Here is a 14,773-nt window from a genome sequence, read left to right on the forward strand (position 1 = left end):
CAGTGCATGATAATAATAATATCACCTTACATTGTCTCAAGTTTGTGAAGACAAGAAGAGAAAGTCAGTGCATGATAATAATAATATCACCTTACATTGTCTCAAGTTTGTGAAGACAAGAAGAAAAAGTCAGTTCATGATAATGATATCACTCTACATTGTCTCAAATTTATGAAAACGAGAAAGTCATTGTACACTGTATATTTTGAAGCTGACATTATTTCTGTTTTATTGACTGTTTTCTACAACTCTAAAGCATAAAACCTCTGAGCATTACAGTATTGATTGAGATTAACAATTTATTTCCTCGACATATGGGACAAAACGTAGCTCTATCAACCTTAGCTTATTCACTTCAAGTAATATCCACTGTCAGTAAGAAGAAAACAATCTGTCTCCATTGATTTCCTAGACATTTTGTTTTTATTTTCACATAACAGTTTAATGATCTGAAACAGCCCTCGGCACTCAATAATGTTATCAATTGAAGCCAACAAGTCTGCCAGCTCTTTCCTACTTCCTGTATTCCTGGCATACACTTTCATTTTTTTTTATAAAAAGACTTTCTCTTTGGAAGTGGAGCTGTGGTTGTATTTGTGCCCACTATTTATTTTGTGCAGTTTCTGGCTGCATTGCGTTACAAAGCCAGTGAGAGAGAAACTCAAGGGAAATGAAGTGTTGGCCTCCAGTAGAGCACGAAATGTGTCCAGGCGCAGGAACTTATCTCATCACACACATTTCAAAAGAGCTTGGGAAGTAGTTCCTTGGCAATTTTTTTTTTAAACTGGCTTCCCACTGAGACCGCGGAGTCGATAGAAGAGTATTATGAAACCGTTAAAAAAATGAAGGTCGGAGGTCACTTGAAGTTAGTATATTTTTTTTTTGTTTGCAATGACAACCCCTTGGCTAGTACAAAGGTATATTTTAACCATCCTCCCCACTCCCAAGACATTTAAAAATAAAAACGAGATCTTTCATTGCCTTCAAATTTAGCCCAACAAACGACATGGCTTGCACAATTATACTTTTTCGAAAACATTTTCTCGGTTGCTTTGAATTCCGTAGTCTTCATGGGGCCCAATCTGTGATCTGTTTTCGATTTCTTCGTTTGCTTCTATCAAATATTGAATATCAAAGTGGATTGGAAAAAGAATCTGGCAATTCTTTTGAAGAATTGTACTTAGCCAATGTACTCCAAGGTTATCTTTGGAAGCTGATTATTATTCTGGTGGGTTATCAATGAGATGAAAACGCACGCGTGCACACACACACACACACTGTGCTATACACTCTTTACACTAATGACATAAGAAGCATCTATGACTCAGTTAAACTCATTAAATTCGCTGATGATACTGCCATAGTCGGTCTTATTTCAGGAGACGAAACTCAGTATCGAAGCTCGATAGAAGAGTTTACAAACTGGTGCACCGACAACTTTCTAGAACTGAATGTAACAAAAACTAAAGAACTTATAATAGATTTTAGAAAGAAAAAACAAACTATACGTGAACTGCAAATAAACACTACATCTATAGAACAAGTAAAGGCATATAAATATCTAGGCATTATCATCAACAACAAGCTTTCATGGGAAGACCACCTTGGAACTCTGACAAAGAAAACAGCCCAGCGACTCTTTTTTCTATACAAACTCAACAGTTTTAAATTAAACAAGAAGATCCTTGAGACATTTTATGGCGCGACAGTACAAAATCTGCTAACATACGGAATAAGTTGTTGGCAAGGCAACGCCTCATCTAAACTGTTGCAACGTCTAGAAAACATCATTAAAAAAGCATCAAAAATTACACTCACAACATTACCACATTTAAAGGAACTTTTTGAACAAACGTGCCTAAGAAAAATCGAAAAAATCTTGGAAGACAACGGCCACCCGCTCCATCAGAACTACGCCAGGTCGTCGCGAAGTGGGCGACTGCTGTCAATCAAAACAAGAACGGAGCGGTACAAAAACTCGTTCGTACCTCACTCGGTCAGACTCTATCACCGCCACTCATTGATCAGGGAACATGAAATGCACCAAGATACCTGTGTGTAGTCGCTGAATGAACTCTTTATGTTGTCTGTTGTATTTATGTGTATTTTTCTGTTGTGTTGTCTTTATATGAGAAACGAGTCCTTGTAATCACAACAAATTTCCGTAAGGATCAATAAAGCAGTCTTAGTCTTAGTCTTAGTCACATGCTATCATTTCAGTTCTTTTACATCCATTTCTTTAATAAAGATAACTACAAAGAAACAGTTGCTTTACTGCAAAAGCAGTTATCTTGAAACTATCGAGCTTTTTCAAGCCTATTCTAAGTGAGTCCATGTTTGTAGAGGATATATTCGTCTTAGATATCTCCACACACTGGACACGTACTTCTATTACTAGTGAACAAAAAAAAAACACTCAAGAAACAGATTTTACATTCATACACGAAAGTGATGTTAGTGTCTGTCTCAAAAGTTCTACGCCGTACCGACAGTATGTTTGGAAATATCCTTTTTATAGGCGATTTAACAGAAACGAACAAACAAATAAGAAGTTTAAACAAGATGAAACCAAGAGCAATTAAACTCAGTGCTACATTCAGTCCACAAACAATAGCAATACAAATACAGGGCTACATTCTGTCCTCAAACAATACCAGTTAAACTCAGGGCTACATTCTGTCCTCAAACAATAGCAATACAAATACAGAGCTACATTCTGTCCTTAAACTCAGGGCTACATTCTGTCCTCAAACAATAGCAATACAAATACAGAGCTACATTCAGTCCTCAAATTATACCAATTAAACTCAAGGCTACATTCAGTCCTCAAACAATAGCAATCAAACTCTTTAGTGCCACATTCATTGCTCAAACCCTCCAATGTCGTTACAACAGATTAGGTTATGTTTGTACCCTGGAGACAATAGATGCATTTATTCTTAGACGATACCACTCAAGAGAAGAAAACAGAGAAGGCTGTCAGCCCTCCCCTGTTGACTTTTGGAGGAAACAGGACCAAATAAAGGGGCAATGGAGAAGGTCAGGATTGTGTGGTTGTTGATAGAGGAGATGGTTCCACATGCTTGAGAAAATAAATATTGCTCCGCGGCTCTCTTCACTTTGCAGTTTTGAGATTAAAAAATTAATCACCATGTTAATGGATTAAAACATCTATTATTTCCAAGTGTTTAGACCCGTTACACGGCCAAGAACTTTGTTTAGCCAGGACTCGCGGATGGAAGTTGGACAGGTAGTGCTGTTTGATGTAGATGAAATAGATTCTTGTCTGATCTCGGTACCGAGACACCTCGCAATCCCCCCCCCTCATCAGCTTCATTAAAGAGTGTACGGTATACACTTAGATGTTGTGAGAAGTGGGCGGTGGCTGTGGATAACCTTTGACACCCACATTTTTTTTTTATCCCTCAAAGAAAGTCACGGAATTTTCGCCTCTTAGTGATGCACTTCCAATCTGAACACGTGCCATCAATGTATTAGTGTGTTTTATTCAGTTGACTTGGATTGGGTGCTTCAAATCTTACGAGGAGGGCAAACTTGGACTCTTATTTCCATCGTTCTCTTTATCCGATAACAAGATGGAGTTAGTTTGTAAAGCGCAAGGGTTCGAGTCTTTCCTGAACTTATCGATGTAGTCAACATGTTTATGTACTCTTGACACTTGAATATTTGGAATACCTCTACGAGTTTATTGATTTTCCGGCTGTAACTTGGCGGTGAGCACATAATCCATGCACCATTCATTGTGCCAATACTTAGATTGTAGAAATAAAAGTAGGATTTTCAACAAAAATGGGGTGGGGTGCGGTCATAACAAATCAGAAATCTATAACCAACTGCCGTCTCGCCATAAGTTGCTTACACCATCTGCTGGGACTGTCAACTTTGAAAGTGTGTTTTCGTGTTGGACATGTGATTTGTAAAGAGCTAAACATTTCGAACGTTGTAAATCAACACATTTGTCAACCTTTGAGTTTTGGTTTGTTACCATCGAATGTCTGCTTTGTGTATAGGGCGAGTTTCTTGTAATGGATTAAACTTGTGACACATGGTCGCCTTTCTAGTGTTTTCTGATTTGGATAGATGGTCATTTAATGTCTAGTGCGGACTGCAGCCAGATACATCGATATATGGTAGGCAAGTGTGCTCAGCTGTTAGCTTATGTGTCAGTGTGTGTGTGTGTGTGTGTGCTTAGTGACAGTGAACTATTTCTGTTGTTATTAGGAGATCTGAATGTACTATAATGAATGTAAATTTAATGACATGCTTTATCCCTTGACTTATAAAAAATTTTGTCACACTATAGTGTCACGTATATAAGTTTGACAGGCTAGACTGTACATTTCTGTATACTTCTAAATGGATCTTATGCATAGACCTACATCATTACGAATGGTCTTAGCGTTGATCTAGTATATGAGCTTGTCAACGATTATCAATATTTTGTAAATGAAGCTTTTATCTGTGCATATAAAGCCTAGATCTATGTACACTCTATATGTATTTTGGTTGAATGACAGGGCTATTGAATTTTATGACAAGATAGTTAAAATAATAATTTAAAAAATATCTTATTCCCCAGCCATTTTCAGAAAGTCAGGAATTTCCACCGGAGAGCCTCATATATGTTTGTTATTTGCATTACAAAATGTTAAAATGCCAGTCGCGACTAGGTTTGTGTAGTCATATGAAACACCGCACTCCTCCTTAGCGTATTGGTATTGCCAGGTTTCAATAGTATTTTTAGTGCATGATGGGAGGTGTTAGTTCACTGTATATACTGACAATGACTGTTTCCTAAACTAAAGTAGGGACTTCACTATATAGGTCAGTGTCTGAAAGTTTCTATGTAAATTGTCTTCACTGCGCCTGAATGTGGTCACTGTTACCGGTATACATTTTGTGGTCGACTTAGCTTCTGCCTCAATCAACGTTAACTCGCGCGCGCATGACTGGTTCATGTCTAATTGACTGCTCAAATTCTTCACCGATAAGATTTTATAGACCATGAATACAGCCAACCTATTTCGTTTTTTTTTTCTTCTCTCTCCACCAAGAAAAATAAAAACGTTACCATGGTAACTGTTTCAAAATGTGTAGGTACTAGTAAAAAAAAAATTGAGACGTGCTGCCAATGTTGTCTTAGGTTAAGGTCTTCTCTCTCTCTCTCTCTCTCTCTCTCACACACACACACACTCACCGCCTCCCTTAACGTCCATCAGTAAAATACTTGAAAACACACACATTTTCTCCATGCCTCTCTATTTCTGACTTGTGTCATTGAACAAGAACATTAAAAGTACGAATCTACTAGCCACTAAATTGACCTTTGTCTTGTGTTTTCTATAGTTTTCAGTTACGTTATGTACTTGAGAAATAACTTGTTGGCAGCGTCCGTGTCCTGTTCTCTTCATCTCTCTCACACACATAACAGTCTCATACAAATCTATTTCTTTTTCTCTTCATCTGTTTCTTTCTCTCTCTTCATCTGTTTCTTTCTCTCTCTTCATCTGTTTCTTTCTCTCTTCATCTGTTTCGTTCTCTCTTCATCTGTTTCGTTCTCTCTTCCTCTGTTTTTTTCTCTCGTCTTCTATTTCTTTCTCTCTTCTTCTGTTTTTTTCTCTCTTCCTCTATTTCTTTCTTTGTGTGCCTGTGATTTATGTATACATTTTTGGGGACGTAATTCAGATAATTGAAACGAAGATTAGCAGTTGATCATAATGACTTCCCCAATACCTGTCTAGATCTAGAACTTTATATTTAAGCGTAAAACCAACATTGGAGTCGATGTAGATCTAGCTGACTATGTATCTATCTAAACTTCAGACATACATACATAGTTATAGACGTAACCGATAACACTCTATACAGTTTACTTACATTTGTATACAAGTGAAAAGTCTAAGTTTTAACTCTATAGTGCAGTGATGGATGCCCAACCTTTTTCGGCCTGCGGGTCATTTTAATTTCCGAAACTCGTGTTGCGGGCCACAGATAGATAAAAAAAATGAAATAGGGACTATACCATTTTAAATAGTTTTATTAGAAACCCGTAGCACTACTTGGCTTATTTACACACGTAATTAGATAGGTCTCTGAGAAGTTTGTCTGCTCAATTCGAAAAGTTTCTTCATACAACACGTCGAAGAAATCAATTGTCTGCATCGCTCTAAATTTCTCAATTTGGGATGTCTGGCTTTGTAAGTCAACCAGTTCCAGTTACAGGTCTGTCGGAGCAATCCTCAGTGGCAATAGAAAACTTTTCAAAATCTGCTGCTCTGCCATTTAGTTTTGAATGGAAATGTTTGTACTCATATTGACCACTCGTTTTGCTTTAACAGCTTTTTTTCCAAAGGATAAATACTTTCATCACTGCTAGAAAGCATATTTCTCATAATTTGAGCAACTATGTAGCTTGCCCTTACGATGAACTCTTTTTCTTGTCTCTTTTTTTCTCGTCAATTGCTCAACTCACTCAACTAGGCGAAACTTAGCGATCTTTTTCTTTGCGGCTCAAACCAACAATGCTTCCATATTTTTGCTTTAAAAATGACTTTGCTATAGTTATAAAATAAACAGCCACACTTTCTGTACAAATCATGTTGGCTTATTATCATGTTCCACAAAAGCAAAGATTTGTCCACCTTTCCCGGAAGTTTCTACATTCAGAATCTATTTTTCGTTTCTACGGCCCTAACCCTAACCTTAATCAACAAATATTAAATGGTAATTCCAATCTCTTTTATATAAAAATAATGTTACCAAAAATGATGCAGAATTGATGCCCTGTGTTACACACAAGATGTTAAGAATACGACTAGCTCAAGACAGCAGCGGAATTATCCAAAAACGTAGGGAAAATACATTTTTCAACATTAAAAAAAAATTTCTTCATTTTGTGCCGATGTTTAGACGTGCCGGACGGAACCACGTCGCGGGCCGTAGTTTGGGCATCACTGCTATAGTGTATTCAACTTTAGCATGTTTTCCCTACTTTTCCTATCCCCACTCAGCTAATCCCATTGTGTGTCTTCACTCTACATTAGTCTACATGGCCTTACCTGAACTTGTCAGATATTTATTTGGAGGCAGTGTACCTTCTGTTGGAAACACGGGGCGTTTGTTTTATCTCACAATAATAACCATGTCTAAACTAGTGGGAGTCTACTATAGACTTCATTAGTGACCTTCACCTTGTACTTGGTGGCCATTTAATGGAGCACAACGAGTTAAAAGACTTTCGGGCACGAAATCATCAAACTAACGACAGGAACTATCAAACAAAACCTCCTCTGCAAGTTGTCAGAGAGAAGTAAGGCTTAAATATAAAGTCCTAGATCTAGACACGTATTGGGGAAGTCATTATCAGCTGATGATCTTAAAGCAATTGTTTAATAATCATAAACAATGTCTTAATGTCTGAATAGAAGAAAACATCAACAACTGCCCAACTGTTGATCACGTTGTAATAGCACGTTATTGTCATGTGTCCAGCTCACGAGTTCATTGTGTTATCAAAGCGAGTCAGAAGGAAGTTTTATCTCACACAATTATCAAACACAAACTTTGACTCCTGGTTATTAAATTCCTATTTACAATAATTACATTATTATGTACTCTATACTGACTCCATAGACACTACTACCATGGTCCTTTTTTTTTTGTATGGTTTTAAAGAAGGTGACAGAACTAAGTGAAAACAAAAATCTGTAACTTATGACCCACTTGGAAAATGTAGTCAGTGTAATTTATGACTCTGAAGTTTTGTTGAAGCTGCTTCCAGTCCTCCAAGTGTAATACAGGATGTGTGTTTATGACTGGCAAGTGTGTGCTGTCACAGTGTCGTGAGACCGCTACTGAAATATTAACAACTAGATCTAGGTTTTTAAGACTGGATGAATGGGCCATGTATAGATCATTCAGACCAAAAAGGTTCTAAACTTGTTTTAGTAATAATCTTTGGGTTTGTTTGAAGGGGGTGAATTCGATCAATATTTCACTGCTTAATCTTTTTTTTTTGTTTAAATTAAGGTTTGTTTTTTATTTTGTTCTATAATTGTCCTATTTGTACAAAGCTTATATCAACTCTGTCTGCGTAGTACACATTTGGCACGCTTTTTCTCCTACTTCCCATTCTCGAATAAGTTGAAATAAGGTGAAATATGTTGAAATATGTTGAAATAAGTTGAAATTTTGCAGATTATTCATCGTCCATGACAACACTTAAATCATTCAAAAACTTAACCAATTAGATAATTAAATAGTGGCAGAGATGCCTACATGTATAGGTGCCTGACATCGTAAAATATCTCTACTTCTAGATCCAGTCTAGATGAATTAGAACTAATCTATCAATTAATTCCCAATTAGTTTGAAGATGTCATGTAAAATAAAACATCGAAAGGAACTCTGCTTTATTTAGATCAGTAAGATCTAGATCTAGCAAACATTTAAATCTTCGCGCGTAAGCGGGCGAAAAAAAAAGCGATGGTGGTAGATCTAAGAATAATCCATTTCATAGCATTGACTCACTGATCTATATATAAGACTAGCCAGAACTACTTTATTATTATTATTTTTATTTTTTTTTTGCTTTAGAGTAGGAAATGCGTATTTTCAGATGATAAACCGTAGTCGCTTATTTTCGTGTCCATTTGCGTTCAAAATACGCCATATGCGTACTTGTAGGCAATTCTGATAATGGTAATAAATTAATTTTGTTTTATATGAAAAAGGGAGCTAAATCTTTAAAAATTGAGATATAATAATAATAATAATAATCTTTATTATCCGTAAGGAAATTTGTCTTACAATTTGTGCATTACACCAAACAAAAAATATTATAACTATAAGAAACCAGAGTGTACATTCACACCAGACTCACTCATAATTTACATGTGACAAAGTTTATACCAGATTGTTCTTATTTAATTATTTGATTGCCAGGGGAACAAAAGAGTGTTTGTGTCTGTTTGTCTTTGCTATCGGTGTCTTGTATCTCTTTTGTGATGGTAAAATCACAAAATCCTGACACATATATGGTAGTGATTTTGCAGTTCTCCAGCTTTCTTTAAAAAAAAAGTATTTTTTTTAGAACAACACGTCATGGGTGTGGAATAAAAAAAAAAACTGCCTGCAAATCTTAACCAAGTAAACGTTTTGATAACCATAAATTATGTACATAACCATAATTCATGTAGATAGCTTTAGGGCATTCAGATAGCCACACTCATGTTACCAGCGATAGATCATCCAGATAGCCATCAGCCATAGGACATGTAGATAGCCATAGATCATCTCAGCTTGTCTGTTCTGGTTCATTAGACACACATAAACTGAAAAGTATCTAAACTATTTCCCCCCCCCCCCCCCCCCAAAAAAAAAAAACAAAACAAAACAAAAAAAAACAACACTTTGATGGTATTCTGTGTTTGTAAAGCTCTCATGGTTTAGAGATCCCGGTGATTTACATCGACTTTCAAAGATTTCTGTTTCCGGAACTCGAACGAATCGAATTATGTTCTAAAGATCACAATGTCCACGTATCTCCTAAAGTTTTGCTTTTTAATTCTCTTTGTTGAGCTCAATTTTGTTTTTCAGGATAACTTGAAGGTTTATTACAACCTCCGCAACTCACCAAACATTGCACATGTCGTCTTGTAGAGTGATTGCAGTTCAGAGTTCAGTCTCTAGCATCCAATACTGGAGACAGAATGTAACAGTGACACAGCAGTTCAAAGTTCAGTCTCTAGCATCCAATACTGGAGACAGAATGTAACAGTGACACAGCAGTTCAAAGTTCAGTCTCTAGCATCCAATACTGGAGACAGAATGTAACAGTGACACAGCAGTTCAGAGTTCAGTCTCTAGCATCCAATACTGGAGACAGAATGTAACAGTGACACAGCAGTTCAAAGTTCAGTCTCTAGCATCCAATACTGGAGACAGAATGTAACAGTGACACAGCAGTTCAAAGTTCAGTCGCTAGCATCCAATACTGGAGACAGAATGTAACAGTGACACAGCAGTTCAGAGTTCAGTCTCTAGCATCCAATACTGGAGACAGAATGTAACAGTGACACAGCAGTTCAAAGTTCAGTCTCTAGCATCCAATACTGGAGACAGAATGTAACAGTGACACAGCAGTTCAAAGTTCAGTCTCTAGCATCCAATACTGGAGACAGAATGTAACAGTGACACAGCAGTTCAGAGTTCAGTCTCTAGTATCCAATACTGGAGACAGAATGTAACAGTGACACAGCAGTTCAAAGTTCAGTCTCTAGCATCCAATACTGGAGACAGAATGTAACAGTGACACAGCAGTTCAAAGTTCAGTCTCTAGCATCCAATACTGGAGACAGAATGTAACAGTGACACAGCAGTTCAGAGTTCAGTCTCTAGCATCCAATACTGGAGACAGAATGTAACAGTGACACAGCAGTTCAAAGTTCAGTCGCTAGCATCCAATACTGGAGACAGAATGTAACAGTGACACAGCAGTTCAAAGTTCAGTCTGTAGCATCCAATACTAGAGACAGAATGTAACAGTGACACAGCAGTTCAAAGTTTAGTCTCTAGCATCCAATACTGGAGACAGAATGTAACAGTGAGAAAATGTCTAGGAAGTTGTAATAGTTCAGACATTTCAACCTAAAACTATTTTTCTGAAATCTACCGAAAATACACAGACCTAATTTTTTAAAGGAATAAATTTGTGAGCGCTGTCTTCAACCTGCCATTGGAAATAAAGTTTATATCAGAACTGTGGTGAATAGAAAAAATGCTTGTCTCTCCCTATATTTGTGCTAATAATATTTATGCAATAAAAAACAAACCAGTTAAATGACATTTAACATTGTAATTTGAAGGATAGCAATATTGACCTCTGCGCCTTTTCTAATATGTATTTTTTTGGAGTGAGTGAGCCAACTGTCCTAGCTGTATGTCCTTAAATAATATGTTTAAACAGTAGCGCTCAGAACGGATTTAATGATAAGTGAGTGGCGCTAAAGAAACAGCGCACGTGATGAGGCATCCCCTGTAATCCCGGCCAAGCTAGGTCAATTTACGAGACATTTTTTTTTTACTTTGCTCGTGTTAATAGTGTGCCCCACCTTTTTTCTGTTTTTTTTTTGTAGCCTGGCCTCTAGGAGAGAGGAATATGGGGCCGTGGATGGCTAAAATATTGTTAACATCCTTGTAGGCCCCATACGTATTGATTAAATGGCATTTTTGTTTACAGACAAGGTAGTTGTCTGTGTGTGTCTGCGTGTTTGATGACCTTGGCTCTCTCGTGTGAACTGGTGGCCTTGTTTGACTGTTTTCCCCATCTAGTTAGACACGTACAGAGTCATGGTAGATCCTAGGATTAGTTCTATTACAGCTGTAGGTCTTGTTGTAGTATCTATGTGTTAAGTTAAAAAAATATTGAGTAGTTTTCATTTGCGGCTCATCAAATAATGTATATTTATATTTTAGACACCTTTTAGAGGTTCTCTGATGACCGTCATTCGTATCCTATATTACTGTGTTCCAATGTATACTTCATTATTGTCTTTGTTAAAAAGAAATTCTTGAAGGTATTTAAAAGCGTCTGAAAAGTAGATTCCGTTATGTTGAAGGATCTAATATTTCAGTAAATGCTTTACTCTATGTTAACTGCGATGGATTCCAAGATAAACATTCCAGTTCCTGGTAAACAGTCAGTGTCGCAAGGCAAAGGTGTAAACCCAGTCAGTTTTAGTACACAAATGGCTTCCCTGTTTGTTGTCTTATCAGCAGGAGGTGCCATAACTAATGACTTCTCAATGTGTGGGGATAAATGGTGGCGTTAAACACTTAAGTCTTGGCTTGTGACAAGTTGAACTGATGCTCCAGATAGTTGAAGTTTATAGAGATCTACTAGGTAGAAGGTTTCTCCAGTGAAGTCTGAAGCGCCTGTTATAACTTAGCTTCTCGGCTTTATGACCTCGGATTCTAAACGCTACCGTTATCATATATTGAAATAAAGTTTAAAAACACTCAAAATCTTGAGGCCCAAATATTTTGAGTTGTCTAAGATCTAATAGTATCTAATATCTAGTATCTAATACTTGATACAATAACACACATTCATGTTTGGATGGATTGATATGTGCTTTCATATTTAAAGATATCTGTCCATGGTAAGTAGATGGCTAAGAACTAATATTTCAAATATTGCTATGGACATTCCGAATCTACATAAATGGTAGACATGTTTCTGTATATCATAGATATTATGATCCTAGGTTATTCCAATGTACAAACTAATATGTGATTAATTGGAATAGTTTAGACTGAAACCTTTGTTAATTTCCTTTCCTTTCAAGTCGAATAGAATGTCATACGATTGCCCCGATGTTTTCTGGACTATAAACATTCACGTTATTAAGTTGTTGCTCCACAGCATACTTCCAATGTTTCCATTCACTTCATACCTAATGTCATTTGTCCTTCCAATAGTTGCGGGCCTCAGTCCACTACCTCCATTGAAATGTAAGATTCTTTTTTGAACGTTCATTCACACTTGCGAGCACGTAGAGAGACAGACAGACAGAATATCTGTTAATAAAAGCAGCATGCAAGCTTTAAATCGGACATGTTTCAAAATTGAGACAAAGTTGAGACTTGTGTGGAATGTTGCGATGTAAATCTTAAGTTCTAGTTCTAGTATTCGATGTGAGGCTAGAATGGTCAATGTCTTGTTTCTGAGATGAAACGTCTTGAAATGCTATTTCTTTCAATACACAATAGTCTTTACAGCTGACTTTGATATCCAGTCATTTGTGTGGACTGAGTCAAGTGAAAGTCTAGTTTCCAGATGTTTAAAACAACAAAATGTGTCAGACTAACGTCACTAGTGACTTGTGTCTAACCTTGCATCCCTCAGTACTAGCTGAGTTGGAAGTCCAAATATCAAGTGAATTTAGGTCACGTAGTCTTTTAGTAGCTCTACTCTGTCAGCCTTGATGGGTTTGAATGACAGGTTTAGAAATGGTCTTTTCTTTCCCCACATGACGCTTTGTGAAGTTACATTTGTCTTCCAACTATTTAACCGGGTACTTTTATTTCACTTTTCATGGACTTACATTGGGCTAAAATATGGCAGGTTGAATGGGTCTTTCATCTGTTGTTGTTGTTATAATGGTCTATACTTCTGATACATTTTGAACACTATCACTTCTTCTTAGCGCTATCTTATATCTTAGGAACTAGACTAATCTGATAGCTGTTTGACTAGGTCTTATGTGAGTATCGTTTCCACTACCTATTTCCTATACAAATTAGATCTACTAGATCTAGGTCTCCAGATTTACAATGAAACTTCTTTCGGTGTAATGTAAAATGTAAACAGGTCTAATAGTTAGCATACATGCGGCTTTGTAAAGTTTAGAAAAACAAAAATGTTTGATAACTCTGTTTGACGGCTGTGAGACTGTTGTCTGCCCTTGTTTAACTTGTTTTTCTCGGCACGTGCATCAAGGGCCCTGTCCGATTGGCCGTGATTTAGTGGGTGCTAATGCGGTCTGGTAAATTATTGGTTGGTGTTTGTCACGTGATAAGACTCGCACTATTGCATAATTTAAAAGTAAAGACACGTACACGCACGCACACACACACACACACACACACACACTGCCAAAATAAAACGTCGATTTCAAAGCTTTTTTCTTCAGGCCAAGAAACAACTCATCCAATAATTTCATTCTATGTTCCCGTTCTTCCATCTCTCTTTGCCCTTTCAATGATCGCCCTCAGCTACCCATTTGTTTACAACTTGCCGTGTGGTGTAAAGGCATCCATTTTGTTCCATCTAAAGGCACATTCAGTTTGGACAATCTATCTGCCCTTCGTTCTCGCCTTCCTTTCTATTTGTATCTCTCGCTCTTCATCGATATTTCTCTCACTCTACATTACATTTCTTCCTCTTATTACTACGATGTATTATTCTGTGAGTAACTGTGCAGGTATTAGTACTACTTTGTTTTGATAGGGGTGGGAGTAGGTTTAAGTGTCATGATATACGCACACATCCTTAAGTCTAGATGACTCTTCTTAACAAAAAATGCAGGATGTGTGGCCGAAAGGCTTAAACCGCTTGGCTACCCATCAAACGGGGCTCAAATTCAACTCGAGCAGAGTTCTGTTTGCAGAGCGCCTTAAGGCAGCACGGAAAACCTCCCAGATACCCCTCCCCCTACTGGTCCATAAACAAGATTGGATCATAGCGTTCTAAGCATGTTATGAGCATGGATGTTGCGCTATATAAAAAGCTATTCAGATGACACTATTATTTTCTTCTTCTGAATTAAAAAAAAAATAAATGTTGAGCCTGAGAAAGAAATAGCTCTTCTGATATACTGAGTATTAGTGATGTTAATAAGGAAATAGCTCTTCTGATATACTGAGTATTAGTGATGTTAATAAGGAAATAGCTCTTCTGATATACTGAGTATTAGTGATGTTAATAAGGAAATAGCTCTTCTGATATACTGAGTATTAGTGATGTTAATAAGGAAATAGCTCTTCTGATATACTGAGTATTATTGCTATTAATAAATAAATAGCTCATCTGATATACTGAGTATTAGTGATGTTAATAAATAAATAGCTCTTCTGATATACTGAGTATTAGTGATGTTAATAAGGAAATAGCTCTTCTGATATACTGAGTATTAGTGATGTTAATAAGGAAATAGCTCTTCTGATATACTGAGTATTAGTGATATTAATA

At 36.8% G+C, this 14,773-nt stretch overlaps 1 protein-coding gene across 5 annotated transcripts in view; it reads left to right on the plus strand.

Annotated features, from left to right (window-relative positions):
• The window catches only part of LOC106060390 (cAMP-dependent protein kinase regulatory subunit), a 136,981-nt gene that overhangs the window by 41,082 nt on the left and 81,126 nt on the right, over positions 1 to 14,773 (plus strand). The window contains exon 1 of one of the 5 annotated variants that reach the window (XM_013218226.2): positions 3,915 to 4,151. The exons of 3 other annotated variants lie outside the window; for them this stretch is intronic. In XM_013218226.2, coding sequence (XP_013073680.1) covers positions 4,113 to 4,151 — 39 coding nt within the window. In that variant the 5' untranslated portion in view covers positions 3,915 to 4,112. Of the gene's footprint in view, positions 1 to 3,914; positions 4,152 to 11,803; positions 12,183 to 14,773 lie in introns of those variants that run through there. One more of the 5 variants, XM_013218232.2, reaches the window with a different exon arrangement.

This window comes from Biomphalaria glabrata, chromosome 2 (genome assembly GCF_947242115.1).
Source record: "Biomphalaria glabrata chromosome 2, xgBioGlab47.1, whole genome shotgun sequence".
Taxonomy (NCBI): Eukaryota; Metazoa; Mollusca; class Gastropoda; family Planorbidae; genus Biomphalaria; species Biomphalaria glabrata.